This window comes from Syngnathoides biaculeatus, chromosome 5, assembly GCF_019802595.1.
Source record: "Syngnathoides biaculeatus isolate LvHL_M chromosome 5, ASM1980259v1, whole genome shotgun sequence".
In the NCBI taxonomy this organism is placed as follows: domain Eukaryota; kingdom Metazoa; phylum Chordata; class Actinopteri; order Syngnathiformes; family Syngnathidae; genus Syngnathoides; species Syngnathoides biaculeatus.
Window position 1 is genome coordinate 8292935 of NC_084644.1, and position 21312 is coordinate 8314246.

The 21312-nt window shown below is 44.8% G+C and overlaps 2 protein-coding genes across 5 annotated transcripts in view; both read left to right on the forward strand.

Moving 5' to 3' along the window:
- Nucleotides 1-2155, forward strand: part of agmo (alkylglycerol monooxygenase) — a 55118-nt gene extending 52963 nt beyond the window's left edge. Inside the window, exon 13 of the mRNA XM_061820017.1 lies at nt 1783-2155. Coding sequence (XP_061676001.1) covers nt 1783-1863 — 81 coding nt within the window. The 3' untranslated portion in view covers nt 1864-2155. The remainder of the gene's footprint in view (nt 1-1782) is intronic.
- A 9344-nt stretch (nt 2156-11499) lies between these two features.
- The window catches only part of dgkb (diacylglycerol kinase, beta), a 68036-nt gene continuing 58223 nt past the window's right edge, over nt 11500-21312 (forward strand). Inside the window, exons 1-6 of one of the 4 annotated variants that reach the window (XM_061819521.1) lie at nt 11500-11604; nt 15905-15981; nt 17374-17394; nt 17533-17680; nt 19141-19278; nt 20528-20577. In XM_061819521.1, coding sequence (XP_061675505.1) covers nt 11532-11604; nt 15905-15981; nt 17374-17394; nt 17533-17680; nt 19141-19278; nt 20528-20577 — 507 coding nt within the window. In that variant the 5' untranslated portion in view covers nt 11500-11531. Of the gene's footprint in view, nt 11605-15904; nt 15982-17373; nt 17395-17532; nt 17681-19140; nt 19279-19709; nt 19858-20161; nt 20187-20272; nt 20368-20527; nt 20578-21312 lie in introns of those variants that run through there. The other 3 variants (XM_061819524.1, XM_061819523.1, XM_061819522.1) reach the window with 3 other exon arrangements.

Below are 21312 nucleotides of genomic sequence, written 5' to 3' on the forward strand. Positions count from 1 at the left end.
GTCCAAGGCCGCAGCCAAATTTGTATCCAAACCAGCAGGAAAAGGCACCAGGCTACTTACTGCTTGGTTGCCTGGCAACCAGCACCAAATATGGGGAAAACTATTATTATTAAGTGTCGGGGGTGGCACGGTGGCCCAGCTGGTAAAGCGTTGGCCTCACAGTTATGAGGTCCTGGGTTCGATCCCGGACCCGCCTGTGTGGAGTTTGCATGTTCTCCCCGTGCCAGCGTGGGTTTCCTCCGGGAACTCCGGTTCCCTCCCACATCCAAAAAAAACACGCAACATTCATTGGACCCTCTAAATTGCCCCTAGGTGTGATTGTGAGTGCGATTGGCTGTTTGTCTCTGTGTGCCCTGCGATTGGCTGGCAACCACTTCAGGGTTGTACCCCGCCTCCTGCCCATTGACAAGTGGGATAGACTCCAGCACTCCCCGCGACCCTCGTGAGGATAAGCGGCAAAGGAAATAGATGCATCGATTAAGTGTGGGGTTTTAATACTACTACTTTTAATAATTTTTATTGCAGATTTTCATCTATTGTGGATGGGTTTTGAAATGCATCCCCAGACCCAATAGGGACAGTGCAGAAGAGAGAGTGTGTACCTACCGCATGAAGTGTACGTAATTGTGGTCCGGTTTGACACGGTTTACAGTCTTGAGCGTGGGTTCCTGATGTGGAGTTGCGCTCGCATGTGTCACCCATGTGCGCCGTGTCAGAATATGACATGAAACAATGTCGACAAGATGTTGGTGATGATGAATGAACCATTGAGTGCGAAGAGCAGGAAGTAAGTGCATGTTGTTTTGTCAGCGCACTGACACAATAAGAATGTGTCGCACATGTGGATGTTGAGATATGTTTTTTTTTTTTTTTTTTTTTTTTTGTCATCCAATCAGATTTACGCTGCTCTTGTGTTGTCGTGTCAATCTAATCCGCTCTGGGCCTTCACAATCATCTGTCCATTTTCTGAGCCGCTTATCCTCACAAGGATCACGGGAGTGCTGGAGCCTATCCCGGGTGTCCACGGGCAAGAGGCAGGGCACACCCTGCACTGGTCGCCAGCCAATCGCAGGGCACATAGAGACAAAACAGCCGCACTCACGATCACACCTTGGGGCAATTTAGAGTGATATATACAGATCGAACCCGGGTCCTCAGAACTGTGAGGCCGACGCTTCATATTTTCGATGCCTATCCTGCGTAATCTTGAAATTTTACAATTTTTAAAGGTTCATGAAGACCAGGCCGCCCTTCGTTGGTTCAGGTTTTGATTTCATTTTCCCACAAGAGTGGAGGCAAATGTTTCAAAATAAGGTTTTAAGTCTGGGGTAGAGCTTCAAATTGGGGTTTCAAGGCAGGGTTTAGGTTTCGAGCAAATTGGGTTTGAGATTTGTTTCAAAACTGGTCTCGAGCATCTAATTTGGGTTCCAAGACAGGGTTAAGGTTTGAAAGTAGAGCCTTCAGCTTGGGTTAGTGTTTCAAATTCAGGTTTTGATCCTGGGTTAGAGTTTCAAACAAAAGTTGGGATTTCAGATTATGGTTTCAACTGCTGATGTGTCGAATTGTTTGGATGAAATGACTGGAAAATAATAATATTATTAAACATGTATTACTTAGTTATTACTATTGTAGTACTACTTTCAGAGTAGCACTGTAAAACTGCTACTTATGATTTTTCTGTCTTGTGTAGGCTTTTGTCTCCCTCTGTCTGCAGCATTGTGTAATACTACAAATAACCTTACAGTAATACTTCAGAATGATTGTGTATGGGTTGTGTTCCAGGCCTTGGTGTCCCTCAGTGTGCTGTATTGGGCCCTGCAGAGTTTCTCGCAGCTGTTCTCCGTCAAGACGAAGTCACACTGAGACCGGGACCGCGAGCCGAGGCGGGTCCAGCTGAGGTCACCTTGCCGACGTGCCGATCGACTTTTCATTTTTTTGCTTTTAAGCTGAACGTGCAACACACACTCACACACACAAACCACTCCTATGCTGTGAATTTGAATGTGAAAAGCTTTGATTGTCATTTTTTGTGTGTGCGTGCTAAAAATATGACAATGACTGATGAACTAATACCACTGTACTGTACGTGACCTTGAAATGTGAATGTTGCACAGCAGATGGCGCTGTTTCCTTCCTCACCAACTGTTGCCGCAAGCACGTCTTCAAAACAAAAAGAAATAAAAGTCATCCAGACTTTTATCTTCCTTGGTTTTTCTTTGACTTTACTTGATATTTTAGAATTTATAGATTTTATGAGATATTTTATTAACCAGGGTGGCACGGTGGATCAGCTGGTAAAGCGTTGGCCTCACAGCTCTGAGGACCCGGGTTCAATCCCGGACCCGCCTGTGTGGAGTTCTCATGTTCTCCCTGTCCCTGCGTGGCTTTTCTCCGGGCACGCCGGTTTCCTCCCACATCCCAAAAACATGCGACAGTAATTGGACATTCTAAATTGCCCCTAGGTGTGATTGTGACTGTGGGTGTTTGTCTCTACGTACCCTGCGATTGGCTGGCAACCAGTTCAGGGTGTATTCCGCCTCCTGCTTGTTGACAGCTGCGATAGCCTCCAGCACTCCCCGTGACCCTCGTGAGGATAAGCAGCAAAGAAAATGGATGGATGGATTTTACTAACCACGATTTATTAGGGTTTTTTCTGCTTCGGTGATTTTGAACTATATTTTTCGAGGCATTCAGTCCATTTCACCACAGCGTCGAACGCCATCGGCGACAAGCAGAGGCTACACGCGGCTGCGGGAATATTCATTGGAATATCATTATCGTATTCATCATCATGTGTCACTTTCACACCAGCGCAGACGGCGACAACCAGCGTGCGCTTTCAAGGACACGTGTTCTTACACGCCAACGTGCCTTCAGTTATGTGACATGTTTGTCGGCAACCTAAAGGCACGTTTTCTTTTTCCACGGCGGCTTACTGAGTCCCGTGCAGTAGTTGTGAAACTCTTCTACGTTTGTGTTTGTGCCGGAGCCAGTGCAGTGGGTTCCTAATGCTTCACTTTTGCCCAGCGAAAGCAAAAAAGCGCCCGTGAATAACTTCCAGATGCGCCCGAACGGGTCCTGACGCCAAGCCCTCAAGCTAAACTCTCAGCGCCGATCGATCGGGCGATCAATTTTAATGCGATTTTCTCCTTAACAATAGCTAAGTAATCCAATGAGTCCAGGGCAGACGTATTGATGGTGCCGCGTCGGGCGGGGCCACCTAAAATGGAAAAATGGACGCCCGCGCCCTGCCGTGGAACCGGCAAGGAAATGTCGCCGCCATTGATCATGGCGGCCCCGTCGCTGGTCATTAGTTTTGGATGGACAAAATAACAACTACAACAAAAAAATGCAGCATTTTTTTCCCCCCATTTTTTGGACGGACAAAATAACTACAAAAAAATGCTGCACGTTTTTACATCGGATAACTTAATTTGGCATTTTCAAGGTCAATTAATTTAATTTTGTTTTTGTTATTACTCAATATTGCGTGAATTGTGTTTTTATTTTAATACATTATATTACGTGGTACATGACTTGAGATATTTTAGTATTCTATTGATATTCACATTGGCATATGACCCAATGTTTCCTTTTTATATTTATTATCATATATTATTTATATTTATTAGTATTTATGAGTATTATTAGTATTAGTATTGAATGTTTTTACACTGCATATTAATTTGCTCCAATGTTTTTATTTAGTTATTTTATCCATCCATCCATTTTCTTAGCCGCTTACCCTCATAAGGGTCGCGAGGAGTGCTGGAGCCCATCCCAGCTGTCAACGGGCAGGAACTAGCTGCCAGCCAATCGCAGGGCACATCGAGACAAACAACCAATCACACCGGCGGGGCAATTTGGAGAGTCTAAATAATGTTGCATGTTTTTGGGATGTGGGAGGAAACCGGAGTGCCCGGAGAAAACCCACGCAGGCACGGGTAGGACATGCAAACTCCGCACAGGCGTGGCTGGGATTTGAACCGCCATCCTCAGAATTGTGAGGCCAACGTTCTACAGCTGCGCCTTATTCGAGACTACTAATTTTTTTTGTTTTAACTTCCTTCTATTTTCTCCCGCTGGGCGTAGCCACCCTCTGGTGGGCAAGTGTTCCTAATGAAGTGTCCTGCTGAGCATGTTGTCCCAGAGTCACGTGACCAGGCTGTCGGGAGGAAGCCAATCTGGGCCCCCGGCTTCCGTCCCCCTCGGGAAGGAAAACCTGGCCCGGGGTCACCCCCGTCGATTTATAAGATCTTACATAATTGGGGCCCCCAGACTCCCGTTGCTATTTTTAGCCTCTCAAGTGGAGTCCAAGTTGATAGAAATTTTGCACATCCACAAGTTGAGCAGAGCCGCAGTCGCTCTTCAACCCTCGCGAGACAAAAACGCGGCTCACTTTTTTTTTTTTTAAAAGCCGCCGAAGCTCGCCGGCGCGGAGGATGGATGTGCGCTGGTGGGTTGCCATGGCGACCCACCAGCGCACTTTCCACCGACCCGCTCTAAGTGCCCGGTCGCCGTTTGACTGATTTCATTTATTTTGCGACACCCGACCGGTTACGCGTGAATGATGTCGCGCGTGCGCTTGTTTGTCCTCGACGAGGACGACCCATCTTGGGGTAATGGGACACAATGCATCATTATGTCAATGTACGGTGGGTGTAAAAAGTCTACACACCCCTGATCACATTTTTTTTTTTTTTTTTTAGTTTGTGAGGTTAATGAGGGCGGCGCGGTGGTTCAGCTGGTAAAGCGTTGGCCTCGCAGTTCTGAGGTTCGATCCCGGACCCACCTGTGTGGAGTTTGCATCGTTCTCCCCGTGCCTGCGTGGGTTTTCTCCCGACACTCCGTTTTCCTCCCACATCCCCAAAACATGCAACATTAATATAAGCACCCACTCTAAATGGCCTATAGGTGTGATTGTTAGTGCGACTGTTTGTCTCGATGTTCCCTGCGATTGGCTGGCAACCAGTTGAGGTTTTACCCCGCCTCCTGCCCGTTGACAGCTGGGATAGGCTCTAGCAGTCCCCGCGATCCTTATGAGGACAAGCGGAAAAGAAAATGGATGGATGTTAATGAGACTAAGATGCCTCAACGTGGGACTAATAAAGTCATTTTTAATCTTTTAAAACCATTGTCATAGTTAACCTGCACAGCTCTACTAAGAAATAATAATGGGAATCTTTAGAATAAGGGAAATATAAAGGAAGATGTGGTTGCATAAGTGTGCACACCCACTTAGAACGAAGTTTCAAGGTGTATTCAGGATGAATCACATTCAAACTCATGTTAAAAAGGAGTGAGCAGACACATCACGATTTTAAAGTGCTTCTGATTAACTCCAAATACATTTCAGGTGTTCTAGTGATAGTAATAATCACGTTTTACGGCAAAAGCCGTGTGCCATAAGAGCTTCCACGGCTTTGGAGGAATTTCATTGGTCAAAGTTATCCATTGGGAGAAGGGTACAAAACAACTTACAGGGTAAATATTCCATGGAACAGAGTGAAGACAGACATTAAGTTATGAAAATATGGCACAGTAGTGACATTACCAAGAGCTAGCTGTCCCTCCAAAATGGATGAAATCCTACAGCATCAAAAAAAGGGGCGGTTGTTCTTCAGCTTGAAGGTGGAAGTACTTATTGTTCCAAAGAGCAGTCAGCTTTAGCAAAAAAAAAAAAAAAAACATGTTGCATTACGAGATTATGAGTGCAAAAAAGGAGTAACAGTAAGCGGATCCAAAAATATTGGTCACTTCTTTTTAGATTTCACATATTCCAACAGTAAACAAGGAATTACTGCATTTGATTGACATTTTGCATGTTTTTGTCACACTATTATCTCACTATTAATTGTGCAGTACTCCTGAAATGCTGCTGTATTGCATTTTATGTCATGATCTGTGTTTGTTTGCTTTGTTTTGTTTCTTGTGATCATTGCGCCGTGTGCTCATTTTCTTAGTTGTGTCCACCTGTTTACGTTTACCCTCCCCCCTTGTGTTGACCAATCAGCTTCCTCCAGCCGCTCCCGTCTTGTCCAGGTTTTCCCCGCTGTCTCGTCAATCTGTGTACTGAACTCCCCCGTCCGTTGCATTGTTCAAGTCATGTTTTTCTGTGCCAATTCTCGTCTAGTTTAGGATTAAAGGGTCACTGTCATGAAATCCATGATTTTGAGTTTTATTCATGAAAAACCCATCTGTTTTTTCCACCACAAAACAGGATTTTGACGTGTCTGGCTTTTCGTAACTCCCAGCCATGAAAATCCTCTCAAGGGGTTTGTTTCGGAGAAGAAGCAGGAAGTGACGTACAGGGCAGTAGCGCACTCAAGCGGGCTCATTTGTTTCTATTAGTTTTACCTCCGGGAAGGTAACTCGCTGTTCCTTCGTGTTAGCCAAAATGCCGGCTCGTTGCATTGCTGGATATTGCTCGAACACTCGGGAGGATGGATTTACCCTTCCTAAGTTTCCAAGGGAACTGGTTCGTCGTGAAAAAATGGATTGCATGGGTGCAAAGGACGAGGGCTTCGTGGGTTCCAAATGACAGGGTAGGTGTGTATAGTTATTAAAAAAAAGTTTGGGGGGGGGGTGATCCTTGTTTCGGCTTCAGCCGGGCTGGCTCATACATACTGTCTGGGAGTCTGTTATTAGTTGGAAGTGATCCGCATATCATCTAAATACGGCTCGAAACGATAGGTCACTTCACTCGGTTGTGAGATGTCCTCTTCTTAGAAAAGAGCTTCCATGTCAGAAGGGGCGTGTTCGATTCCCATCGTGGGGGCCACAGCGTGTTTTCAATGGCGAATGTCCGGGGTGACATCACGGACAGGAGATGCAGCCATAATGGCGACCACTTGGATGTTGTCGAATGAGACTTCCACAACTTTGCGCATGGATGATCAGCTCGTATTTAGTTTTTGGTATAGACATTGAAATAAATAATGTGATGTATTTTTCATTATCTATTTTAGAATGTTTATAGGCATGACAGCGGAGCTTTAAATCAATCTTTCAAATTTCAATCGGTCAAGAGAAATCGCTGCAAAATATGCTGAGTCATCAAACCCAGATCCTCTACTGCGCCTACCCTTTGCAAAAAATTGACGGATATTTACGTCGGTGGCAGTAAATGATTGTATCCTGGTCGACCACTATACAGTAAATGTCCCACGCAGTGAATCAGTTCATTTTCCGTCATTTCCAGATTAAATCATTTTTTAAATGAAGTTTCTTGAGCCTATTCAAAGTGATACATACATTACATTATTTTTTTGTATAGATATTGAAGTGAATAATGTTATGTATTTTTCATTTCTATATCTATTTTAGAATGTTTATAGGGATGACAATTGGGCTTTTTAGATCTACTTTGATTATTTGGTTGTTGGACTGTTTTTCAAATGAAATATTTTTGGGTCCTCCTCGCCTCGGCTTTCCGGCCTTCACTTCGCCCCAACTTGTGAGCATTTTGTATCGCACTGAACAGTGCGAGTTACTACACATGCGATCGCGGTACATTCAGTCCCTCCCCGCAGAAGGCCCGACTATCAAATTGCACCAACCGCCGCCAACGGTCGGTTCCATTCCGCTTTGTGCATCTGAATGCGCGAGACCAATCCAGAACGGCATCTGTTGTCGCGAAATCTCCGACTATATTGCATATTTTGACCTGATGCTGTGCTGTATCGAGCTATGGAATGGTGCGTGCGCCACCCCCCCCCCCCCCCCCGCCGCCCCCCCCGTCCTTCCCCTTCACTTTCCCTGCTCGACCCCACCGAGGGAGGTTTCCCCACAGGTTGGCGCACTTAGCAGCTGCCGGCTTGGACGCTAATTGACGCTGCATCTATGCTGACAGGAGAGAAAAAGACAAAGATGGGGTAGTAGGGAGGGGGGGGGGGCAAAGTGATGATTCTGCTCTCTCTTTTTCTCCCTCCCTCCCCCTCCCTCCCTCCCTCCCTCTTTCTCTCACGCACGTCCCCGGCTGGAGGAAAACAAACAGCATCCCCTGCTCAGACATGACGAGTGGACTGCAGCAGCACCGCAGCCTCTTCGTCTTCTTCTTCTTCTTCTTCTTCTTCTTCTTCTTCTTCTTCTTCTTCTCACTCGTCACCCACCGGGTAATTCAGAAAAAGCAACCAATGGGCCGACCACTCAATCTCCGGCCCCACCTTTTTCACGCCAAAGACGAGTAACTCCGATTCAAAAACTCCCTCCAAGCACCGCCGGCCGCTAGATCGCTCGGCGGGTTCTACTTTTTCGCACTCCCGATAGAAACCGAATCGCCTCGTCACCCTCAGGACCCCGCCGGATCCTTCAAGTGGATCACAACTGGATCCTTTGCGCTCACAGCGCTCGGCGGATCGCCCGACAGGATCACCTACTGGATCATTCCGAGAATCCCGCTGCTTTTCCTCCTCCGGACTTGCCCCTAAGCCAGTGGATCTCCTCCTGGATGGCTGCCATCTTTCTGAACACGTGACTCGTCATCATCTACTGGATCACCCCCGGTGGATCACTCCCATCCCTTTTCGGTAGAAGTCCTCATCTTGATGGATTACTCGCTGGATCGCCGCCGGTTCTAAACCAAATCCCGTTGATGCCCTCCTGGGCACCCAACGGACCCAACTGGATCAGTGCAGCCTCCTCTCCTCCACGTCTTATTGCCATACAAAGACCCCCTGCCTCAGCGCCCACCGGATCCCCCAAGTGGATCACCCCCCCCCACCCCCACCCTCCCTTCTCCACACTCTCAATGACAAACGCACAACACTCCTCCTCATCCTCAGCACCCACCAGCCGAATATTCCATTCGAGCATCCGAGCGGAGGTGAAGCGGACTCATCCGGGAATGTGATCTCCTGCCTGGACTCCGCCGGAGGTGAGAGGCGGCGTGTTGACCTCATCTCGTCGTCCGACTGATGCATGTGTGTGTTGTGTGTGGTGTGTGTGTGAGAGAGAGTGTGTATTTGTATTTACGGGAGTGTATGTGTGTGTGTGAAGGCGCTCTCCATCTCCAGATGGATGCAGCGCACCGAGGCACGAGCACGCACGTGAGGATGCCGCTTATCGACCGTGCCTCGGGACGGCGAGATAAGCTTGTTTGGGGAGTCGGGAAGATGCAGTAAAAAGGTCTGCGTGTGTATTTGTTGGCGCGCGTGCGTGTGTGGCAACTACTTGCCGCGATTCGGGCCGCCAGAACAATAACGCCGCGCACGCTCAGTGATTTTGTTGCAAATCCCCAGCGGATTGCGCATCGTTTGGCTTGAAAACGGCTGCAACAAGCGATTAATGTGGGAAGTGTGGATGGCGGTCTCATTAGGAGTCTGCGTGGGGTAGAGGCCGGGGGAGTGTGGGGGGGTGGGGTGGGATCTCGTGCTGTCATCATAGCAACATAGCAACAGCTCAGTCTGTTGATGCCAGCTCAACACAGCGCACGAATGCACAAAAAAAAAAAAAAAAGACTCCTCCACTTGCACTTGTTGCATCATGTCAAGATGCTGCACCACAGACGTCAGTCCTGATTATATTCATATACAGCGATGCTCGGTTCCCGACCACAATCCGTTCCAGAAAACGATTCGAGAAGTGATTTGTTCAAAAACCGAATCGATGTTTTCTATTGCAATGAATGGAAAAAGAAATTATGCGTTCCAAACCTAAAAAAATTGGGCTTTTTAAACCATTTTTTTTTTAGCTTTTCCTGATAATAAACTGCATAGTAGAAATACATTTATAGTTTAAATACTTTTGATAATAAAATAATTTAAGAAATATATTTATTTTTTGCTTAAAATGTATGCTTTAGTAGTAGAGTACGCTAGGCTGGGAGCGCATTGCCGTATCTGTCGCGACTCTGCCCCCAGCCTTGTAAACTTTTTTTATTAATAAAAGTGCAGAATAACTTTAACCAAGCAACTTGCCTTCTTTGGAGCCATGATTGGGTGTAAATACGCTAGTCCTCCATAAGAAGAAAAACAACAACATGTCTGTGTACAGAGGCTGCGTTATACAGAATAACAAAAGTGCGGTAGTTGCGCCGCGCACGTTATGTAATTTCCGGTGTTTTTTTTGTTTTGTTTTTTTTTTTCAGGGGGCATTTGAATTGACAATAACAAAACTCGTCGTGGGTGGGTCAGGCTCTTGCACATGCGTTATTTCCAGGTTTTTTTTTTAGCGCCGTGGGAATTCACAACAAAGCGCGTCGTGGGTCAGTTATGTTATTTCCGGGTTTTGTCGGGGGCGTTCAAGTACCGATTTTCATTTGAAAACAGGCGCAAAAAAATCTCAAAATATTTGTTAAAAACGGGGATGTTCGAGAACCGAGGCTTTACTGTATTATATGTACAATCACAAGAGAAGTTGTCTCAAGGCACTTTACATAAAGGGCAAGTAAGTCTAGAACCACATTCGAGACCAACTGAAGCCCACTTAAAGTGGAGCGTGAAGCACCACTTGTGGCAACATGGCTGAAAACTCACCGTTGTTAGTTTGCAAGTGTACGGCCGTTAGTGCAACTTGTTATAAGCCTCAGTACACAGAGAGTGTTTAACGCTAGTGCGGGGCTAGCGTTAGCACGGTGCTAGCGTTAAACACTCTCTGTGTACTGAGGCTTATAACCAGGTGCGCTCTGTAGGCCGGGAATTACAGTACACTAATAGGACGATATATGTACTTAGTGTACCAGACCCTACACCTTAAATGGGAGTAGTATACCCTGCAAAGGTTTAAAAAAAATCATTCAGTATCATTTTATCATCATTTATCATAAATCAGAATACATTTTCTTCCTTTTTTCCCACTACTTTGATTATTCTTGTTTTCCCTCCAAGGTAACTTATTTATTTATTTATTTTTTGCTCATTTACGGGTATGAACTTGGTTGAGGATGACCTACTAGATTAGATAATTGGAGAAATCCTCCTATTCTGTCATTGATAAAGGTATTATTCTCCCACTGTGAATGAATGTCAATTATTTTTTTCTCTCCCCTTTTTTCTTTTCTTTTCCTTTCTTTCTCTGTTTGTATATAAAAATGTGGGGGGGGGAATAATAATGAAAAAAATCCCCGCTCGACTGTAGTTTTAGAGGTCGACGTGAAATTATGTGGACACGCTCATCACGACAAAATGCATAAAAGGCTCAAGGATCATGCTGGAAGTCAGCCATTTTGGTTTGAATGAGACATTTTGGCCAAATTTGAATGCTTCCATTTGGACCCACACACACACACCCACACACACACACAAAGAAAAACTCGGTTGGACATGTCGAACATAGCAAAAGTTATGAAAAGTTTTCAAGAACCACTTCCTGATATTGTACAGGAATAGAGGAATTTTTCACATTTCAGGCAATTTGACCAAGTCCAACGAGCCAATTGGGCGCCAAAGTCTAATCCGAATTTGACGTCTGTGTTCTTCCTCTCCTCTGACTTTGTTTGTTTTGTCCCAACAGCCTGCGTTGACGCTCCTCGTTGGTTTGGGGGAAAAAGTGTGGCAAAAAAAGAAAAAGCCGCTCGGTGAAGCCCGAGCACCATGACGAGCGGCCAGGACGCTTGGGTCACGCTGACCCCGGCGGAATTTGCTCTTTTACAAGAATATACACAGTGTGAGTATTTCTTAATTCATCCATTCATCTATCTAGCTACCCATCCATCTTTGAGTTGTCGTTTTGTTGACTCCGTGTACTCAGGAAGCCCGAATTGCATGTTATGTTGTTGTTATAGCGGCTTTTCCCAGAAAGGACTTTTCCCAAGGCTGCTAAATTTGGATCATAAGTTTCCCCGTGAAGCTTGTTGAAGTTTAATAAATATAAGAACCAGTTTTTCAAAATAATAGCGTTATTTTACTCAAAAAGAAATATCGTAATTCCCGGCCTACAGAGCGCACCTGGTTATAAGCCTCACCCATTACATTTGTACATACATAAGCCGCACCTGTTTTAAAGCCGCAAGTACCCACACTGAAAGCCTCATTGAAACATGAGATATTTACAAAGAAAGACGGTACACAGAGAGTTTTCAAAGTTTTAATATCTTAGCTTAGCATAGCAACAATATGGTAGCAGGAACAAGGCCAGTAAAAAAAAAAAAAAAAAAAACAGCCGTGACACCTACACAGTAGAAACACGGTAGCACAGCACTAACAGGTCTGGTTAAAAAAAAAAAAAAAAAAAAAAACATAGCTAAAGCACTGAGACGCAGCAGCAACACGCTAGCCCGGCGCTAACGCTAGCACAGCACGAACAGGGCCGGTTAAAAAAAAATAAAAATACTGGTCGGTAAAAGTCACTTCCTCGGCACATATATTCCACCAGTCTCATTCTTACCTTTTTCCGCTCGAGTGCCCCCTTGCGGCCGTTAGAAAAAAAAATGCACAAATTAGCCGCGTCAGTGTGCGAAAAATTTGCGGCTTATAGGCCGGAAATTACGGTACAATTATTACACTAAACATTAATTCATTAATTAAAAAAACCTCTGATTTTTGAAAAAATGCAATTAAAAAGAACCCCTACGTCAAACGGAACAATCTGTCAGCCATTCTGGTTTGAAGCGGCCATTTCACGCCGATTCCAGGACGTGCACTTTGATGTGAAAAATGACGACTTCCAGCACTGCTGGTGTCTAACACGACTGGACGCAGAAAAAAACTCTCAAGGACCAATCCCTGAAATGGACTTTTTGATGTGTCTCGCTTGACTATTGGCTGACCTCACTCGTGTTTATTGGAGTCTCTTTTGAGTTTTTCCAGAAAACTCTTTTGCATGCAGTGAAAATAAAGCGATGACGGCACCGAACTCTGACAAGCGCAGCGCAATTCAGTTGAGCGGCGCTGCGTGTCACGTTTTCGCTTTTCCAATTTCCTCTCGTAATGACGTGCACCGCCCGCCATGCTGATGATTTTGGCGCCGAGCCGGAGACGTCGAAGCGTTTATTTGCGCAGCGCCGGTGATTTATCGTGCCGCTTCTCATCGCGGCGTGCCCGCGGTGTACGTTCCTGTCCAAAATGTTGACGTGTAGCAAGATGTAGTGTGGAAAATATGCGGGACGTCTCACGCTGCCCACATGTCCGCCAAACTTTGCTGGTACTGTCGAAAACTGTGAGAGGGCCAAAAGCCTTCCGAACAACACAACTTCCACCAGGTCTCACTCTTACCTTTTCCGCTCGGGTGCCCCCTTGCGGCCGTTAGGGAAAAAAAACAACAACAACACAAATTAGCCGCATCACCGCATAAACCGCAGGGTTGAAAGCGTGTGGAAAAAAGTTGCGGTTTATAGGCCGGAAATTACGGTACTTTCTAACTCTGCCGTGAACTAAATCTTCCAAATACGGCACCGTCATGGCTGACTACCTGTGCGTTTTCCATCAAATGTTCGTGCGCTGACATGACGAAAATGCGTGCCAGATTCTGTGATAATCGGATAAAACCGGTGCTGAATGCGAAGATTTTTAAACTTTCAGGATGTAAAAACGTCAAAATGACCGACTGCTTTCATATAACAAAGAGTAGGTTTCTTTTTTTTTTTTTTTTATTGTTCTGGTTGCTGTTATTAAGATAATAAAATATGTGCCTTAAAGCCAAACTTTATCCGCAAGTTTCACAGCATATGTTCTCTATTGAATTATTTATGTTTGTCCTGTCACGATCAACACGTGTGGCAGATTTCACATCAATCTGATATGGATCCATCCGCTAATATTTTCAAACTCTGGGTGGGCAGCAAGGACAACTCCTCAAAAAATGCTGCTAAATGGGTGACTACCCGTACATTCTACATCGTAGGTCCGCCATTGTTTTTTGAGGCTCCTGTTATGACAAATGCGGCTTCCAGATTTTGTCTCCTAAATAACTGGTACCAATTTGTAGTTTGTAGGGAAAATTGAATTTTTGAAAAACATCACCTTCAAAACAAACTGCCAATGCGTTCCACAGAATAGTAGATTTGTGTGTACCGGATTTCGTGAACATGCCGGATTGAGTGATAACTTCACAGACTGCAGTCACTCGCATTTGAAAAATGTACGGGTGTGGTCAGTCGTGCTCGCAGATAAAATTGCGGGTGTGATTAGAGATGGAATCTCAAGACCTTAAAATAACTTACTGGATTAATATAACACAACTGTAAATTAAAAAAATAAAATAAACAAATACATAACTACAATCTAGAATGAAAATTTCAAAGTCTGAAATGTTCATTTCCGATTCCAACTGATATTAGTAGAACATGGTATAAAACGGTATTTAAAATTTTTCATCAATAAAAATTCTTGATCTGACCAACATAATTTGAAGAAAGGTTAAATGCACCGGCCTGTCAAGGAATAAATACGAACGGTCTATAGCAGCGATATTTTGAAAATGCTGAGTTTAGTTCAACATAATCACTGTTAGCGGCAACAAGCTAGCGATACATTGGAACAAAGATTCCTGTCGGAAATTGTGATGTGTTGTTGCAATCTAGCATAATTTACGGCGGTATCTATTGTCAATCCATTGGTGAAAGCTAGCAGCAGATGATCTATATCTTCCTAAAGCATGTAGAGGGGAAAAGTTTTCAACTTCAAGATAACGCGGTACGACTGGGGAAAATTACTGGTCGCATTTCGATATATGGACAGACTGGTCTCAAGTTAGAACTTAGATCAAGTCAAAGTAAATCACAATCTCATTCTCATTATTACTTAGAAACTGAAAAAATACCTGTTATATCCCAGAAATGTTTTCAATGTAACTCAGGGGTGCCCAGATTTTTTTTACCCCCAAGATCTACTTTTCAAAAAGCCAGCCCGGCGCTGGGGCGTAAATAGGAGGCCGGTTTGCTAGAACGCGCCTGTATGTGCGTGCGCTCGACGTATCGGCCACACCTGAATCAAGCGACCAGGTGGATGATAGTCTTGAAGTCTCCTTTTGGGGGGGGGGGGGGCACGGCGTCACACGATCAACCAAAATTGCCTCGCGATCGACGCGTTGACTACGCAACTGAATTTCCATCGGCATGGCTCATGATGTTGATGACTTTCGACGTAAATGCGCTCGTAGTACTTGAAGCAGGTCTCAACACGCGTTTTCGGCCTAACTTCCGTACAGTTAACTTGCATTTCCTGTTTCCGGGTGAATACTGATTGTTTAGGAGCAGGCTTGTTTCGTTAACATTTATAAAATAAACACACAAAAATTAATGTCAAGACGATACAAAATAAGCGACATCTTTCGATATCTATTTTTTTCTACTCATAACTTTTACGCATGTGATTTTTCGTGCACGACTGTGCAGATTTCAATCACAGTGACTGCAGACTAGTACATGATGTGAACAGTTTTAAGGTCTCTGGGTGGGTCACCGCCAAAATGGCGCCTTCAAACTAAAATATCCCCATTACTTGTGCATTTTCTTTTCGTGTATCCTACAAAGATAAACACGCATGCCGTATGATAAAAATGATTTAACACTCAGAGGGGGCGGCGACTGAGTGGATTTTGGGTTAGGGGAGTCTTGTTCAGAATGCTAGAATACGCCAAATTGTTACTTTTTTTCAAGTGCTGTATATTAAAATCACCTAAAAAGCAGATTTAGTTGCAAAACGGAGCGAGCGCCGAGTCACACGTTTGCATTGTGTTCCAGCAGCCGCAGTGGGTTCTAGAATATTCTACGCTTGTCAAGTGTGCACATTGGCGACGCGCAATGCCGCCTCCCGACAATGACTTGATGTGCCCAAAGTGCTCCGTCGCTGCGCCGCAATCGTTTTAATAAGATCTGCAGAATGTGACACACGCGCGCACTCCTTCATTATGGATGGCGTTGCCATGGCACTCGGCAATGATGACAAACGCTCCAGTGTGCCGCAATGACGATCGCAGATGAGCTGTTCCGATGAAGCGCTTTTCTGTGTCTTTGATCCGTCGTCAGACTCGAGCAAGAAGCTGAAAGACGCGCTGCAGGAGTTCCACGGCGACGGCGTGCTGGCCAAATACAACCCAGAGGAGGTTTGTGTGGTTCATCCCCGAGCGATTCAACTCTCATTGTAATCCGGACCGTGTGTCCGTGCGGCACGCGGTGCAGGATGTAAAGTATAACGTAGCTCGCCATGTCAATGGAGATCTCGTAGGGAATGATGGAAATATAGCAAAGCCAGTGTGTGCAGTGGTGTCGCTTACAAAAGTGGTTCATCACAATCAGAAACATCTTTATGCTTAATAGCCAGAGCAACAGTCCAGTGCGATGCTCAGCTGGTAAAGGGTTGGCCTCACAGTTCTGAGGTCCCAGGTTCAATCCCTGACCCGCCTGTGTGGAGTTTGCATGTTCTCCCCGTGCCTGCGTGGGTTTTCTCCGGGCACTCCGGTTTCCTCTCACATCCCAAAAACATGCAACATTAATTGGACACTCTAAATTGCCCCTAGGTGTGATTGTGAGTGCGAATGGTTGTTAGTCTCAATGTGCTCAGCAATTGGCTAGCAACCAGTTCAGGGTGTACCCCGCCTCCTGCCTGTTGACAGCTGGGATAGGCTCCAGCACTCCCTGCGACCCTCATGGGGATAAGCGGCAAAGAAAATTGATGGATGGATCTTGGGTAGGGCCTCCGTAAGGGAAGGAGCTGGAAGGCCTGGTGACCAGGATGTGGAGACTCCCAAAGGATTTTGCCGGCTCTGGTTCATCCCTCAGAATCCCCCCTCGGTTGAGGTCTCAGTCCAATCATGTGAACGGAAAACAGGGATTTTTTTTGTGGTAGTTTTTTTAACATCCATCCATTTTCTTTGCCGCGTATCCTCACGAGGGTCACGGGGAGTGCTCAAGCCTATCCCAGCTGTCAACGGGCAGGAGGCGGGGTACACCCTGAACTGGTTGCCAGCCAATCGCTGGGCACATAGAGACATACAGCCGCAGTCGCGCACTCACCTATGGGCAATTTAGAGTGTCCAATTAATGTCGCATGTTTTTGGGGTGTGGGAGGAAACCGGAGTGCCCGGAGAAAACCCACGCAGGCACGGGGAGAACATGCAAACTCCACACAGGCGGGTCAGGGATTGAACCTGGGACCTCAGAACTGTGAGGCCAAGGGTTACCAGCTGACCCACCATGTGTTTTTTTTTTTTTTACATAATTTTGTTTGAATTGAAAATATTTAAGGCTATAAAAAGGTAAATGATTTAAATGCAAACAACTAGAAGTAAGTTGAAATTGTATTTTTTTTTTCAACTAAAGATACTAAGTAAAAAAAATGACAAAACATAATAAATCAACTCAAATTCAAATGTACACTTTTCCAAATCATCGAAACACTTCTGCTGCATTTCAGTGCTGTGTGAATGGATAAATACTTTACAATCATATTACACTGCAGCTTTAACTCGTATGTTTCTCTTTTTTTTTTTTGACAGAAGCAGGACATTCTCAGCCAGGTGAGTGTTACGCCGTCGTTTCCCCCTGAGATCTGCTTTATTGTTGGAGCCAACGGTTGTGGAAATGTGAATTGAGCACATGTTTAAAAGAACCAACGTCATTCTTCATCCTGTGTGTGTGTGTGTGTGTTCAAGCAGGAGATTGATTTTGAGGGCTTCAAGCTTTTCATGCAGACCTTCCTGGAGAGCGAGCTGCCTGAAGAGTTCTGCCAGCATCTCTTCGTCTCCTTTAGCAACAAGGACCAGGCCAGCCCGTCCTCGACCTCCGACAAGCCCGCAGTCTCGAGTAAGCGTCTGCGTGAACGCGCCGTCCCTTGCGTTCGCTTTGTAGCTGCCCGTGATGCTCCGCGAAACGCTTTTCCGCAAGGGTTCCACTTGAAAACGATTTTGAAAGTGAAGATCGGGTTAGTTGCGGTCTATTACAGAAACCCTCCTGCTTTATTAGAAAATGTTTTTTCAGGGATTATTTCTGCAGTGTCTTGAGATGTGAGTGACGCGGCGTATGAGGTCTTTGAGATAAGAGTCATCGTTGGGACATTTTTTTTTTTTTTTACTTTGACTTGCGAGCACAAAATGGAGATACAAGTTGTTTATGGTTGCAGTAATATCAACACAAATTATTTCACACCAAGCAGCACTTTGGCCGACATCCATCCAACCATCCATTTTCTTTGCGGCTTATCCTCACGAAGGTAGCTGGGAGTGCTGGAGCCTATCCTAGCTGTCAACGGGCAGGAGGCAGGGTACACCCTGAACTGGTTTCCAGCCAATCGCAGGGAACACTGAGACAAACGTTCGCACTCACAATCACACCTAGGGGCAATTTAGAGTGTCCAACTAATGTTGCATGTTTTTGGGATGTGGGAGGAAACCGGAGTGCCCGGAGAAAACCCACGCAGGCACGGGGAGAACATGCTTACTCCACACAGGCGGGGCTGGGATCGAACCCGTGTTCTCAGAACTGTGAGGCCAACGCTTTACCAGCTGCACCACCGTGTCGCCACTTTGGCAGACAGAACTAGACATCTTTATTTTTTTTAAAGGCTTTAAGCTGTTTGAATGCAAATGGAGGAGAAACTCAAAACCAGAATGATAAATATTAGTGTCTGAAATTTAATCTGTACAGTATGTCTGCATTATACTGCCCCCATGTGGCCAAAGCAGCATAATAGTCATTCAGTTGAAGCACAAATGTGTGACAAAAACGTTTTTCTATTCTAATTAACTGTGTAAATTTTCACTTTTTGCAGCATGCTATTTTTTTCTCATATTTATTGTGAGTTATGAGCATGGTTACAGGTTGAATTGGACTCACATCTTAAGACACCACTCTATCTGTACTCCTTTGCAGTTTTTCGAGCGCATCTATTTAAAATTCCTTTTGCCCATCTATGGTGTTTCGTGTTATTATGTGTTAGCATTAAGCTAGCATCCTTTCAAACAGGTGCTAAGGAATCCTTTTAAAAAGTGTTTTAATAAGGTTAATTCTCTCATCAACAATACATGGTCTAATTGTGTTGTGGACTTTCTCCTAAACAGTACAAATGTTTACACTATAAATGTTAGTAAAATATGTTGAGTCATAAATATTTGAAAAAAAGCTTTTGGCAAATGCGCAGCTGCGCTATCGATGGAGGCCGCCGTTGCTGCGTGACTGATGTCAGGCCTCCCGACCGACATCCGACCTTTTGCACTTGACCTTTTGACTTGTGGTGCTTCCCCCCCCCCCCCCCCCCCCCCCCGCAGGGCTCAAGATTATCAAAAGCAACTCAACCCCCCTGAGGACGAGCGCCGTGGCCGGGCCCCCGAGCACGGTGCAGCTCAAAGACATCGTGTGCTACCTGTCGCTGCTGGAGGGAGGCCGGCCCGAGGACAAGCTGGAGTGTCAGTGGCGCCATTTTACACAAAGCGTATGCGACACGGCGGTGTTGGGCACACCAGTTGATCGCGTTTGGAAACAATAGGCGGCAGAATACGAGTGACTACCGCTGACATTAATTTAAAACAATGACTGCCTGCTTAAAAAAAAAAAAAGGTTGGGGCCCTGAGGGTGAAACGTTCAAAAATGAAGTTTATAGAAAACTACACATCAGCCAACATTTGAATTATTTTTTTCGTTGTCCCTTGTTGTCCAATTATCATTTAAATTATTGATGCAGCGATAAATCATGAATAATTCAAGCAATTCTGCCTGCAAATCCCAGTTGTGCAGTTTTAATCGTGTAAATGGCGCTCTCTGCTGGTTAGTCTGACGACTGCATCACATTTTTCATGTCAAATTTGGTTGTTTACTTCAGTTTCTCGTGATCGCCATTTTACTGCTTTTTGAAAATGTTGTCAAGCAGCGTTCCAGAACGTTGACATCATGGATTTTAATCCACTTTATTCAAGGGTTTGGGATATTTACCCCCGAATCGTTGGTTTGAAAAGTTCAGTCGTGTGGGAAACGTGGCGTTACTTAACGTAAGTTGTAACGATTTCAACAAATAAATTCAGAAATTCGAAAATAATCGATAGCCATGTCAATTGTGAACGTGAGTAGAATTTGTTGAGGAAACTTGTCGTCACCCTGTCTTGAACTGCCCAATATGGCGGCCCCTCTGGCATCGAAGACACAATCGGACATAGGAAGCGTGGTGTCTTGTGATATCTATGGTGTTTATGATCTAGTTTAATCTATTGGTTCAAAATCAAGGCTCGAGCGTTTCGGTCTTTTTTTTCCCCCTCATTCTGAATCTTTTTTTTTTTTAAAGCAAATTATTGTTAAGCAGTACATAAAATATTTTCCACATGTATGTATGTCCACATTTTTATACTCATTGCCTTTTAAATCCGCCTTCACAATAACGTCCTTGTTAAGAGCGTGCCCAATGACATCACTCGCTGTTCCCAGTGTACAAAAGCCGAAGAAAGAGGCCCCTTATGGCTTATCTCCTCCTTATGAACCCTCTTCGACCACATGATGTCAGCAGTGTTAGTTTATGTAATTCCTAGTAAAAATGAAAGCCATCTACACTATTTTTGGTGTCGACCGCAGTGATAATCGTGAATGTCTTGCATAACTTTTATAAGGTTACGGAAGCACATGATGTTGATAGGATCATTTTTTTCTTCTTGCTATCTCTCCACACAGTTATGTTTCGCCTCTATGACACCGATGGAAACGGCTCTTTGGACAGCTCGGTAAGTATTTTTGTTTGCATTTTTAATGTATTTATTGGTAATAATTATCTAATGACTGGTGTTAATAGGGAGCGAGTACGTGTGTCGACTGCAATCCAGCTAGCTTGTGGTCATTTAAAATGTCTACTAGATTTATTTGTGAAAGATCAATTGTAGCTGTCAACACTTTGATTTTGCTTTTCTGTTGTTTAACGTATCCATCTGTTATATTTTGTGCTCGTCTACTATGAGAGATGCATCATTATCAGTTTATACTGTATTTTTATTCTTCTTATTGCTCCAGTACTATGACACAGATACCACTTCACAGTCAGAAATAAGTCGGCTTTGAGGAATACCCCCAGTGTGTCCGGTTCGGCAACTGGTTCTTACAAGTTTTGTCCCATCGGCCACAAATTTTGGTATAAATCGGCTTTGATGACGGCTGGACAACAATACTAAAGTTCTGCCTCTTTGACATGTAGCGGTACTCTGCGGTGTTTGGGTATTAAATCGCAGAAACGCTTGTAAATTCGTATAAGACGTAGCACACTGGTGTAATTCCGGTTTCAAGAATAAGTTATATGGATAATTTAGAGTAAGTACAGAGTACCAAGAGAGGAACTGTGGTACTGCATGTGCAAGTCTGGTGTGGCGGAGAAATATGTTAGGATAGTAGCAGAACAGCGGTGAGTTGTGCCGTAGGTGTGTCAGAAAAATTTAAGGTGGGGGTGGGACTGCATCAGGGATCTGCGC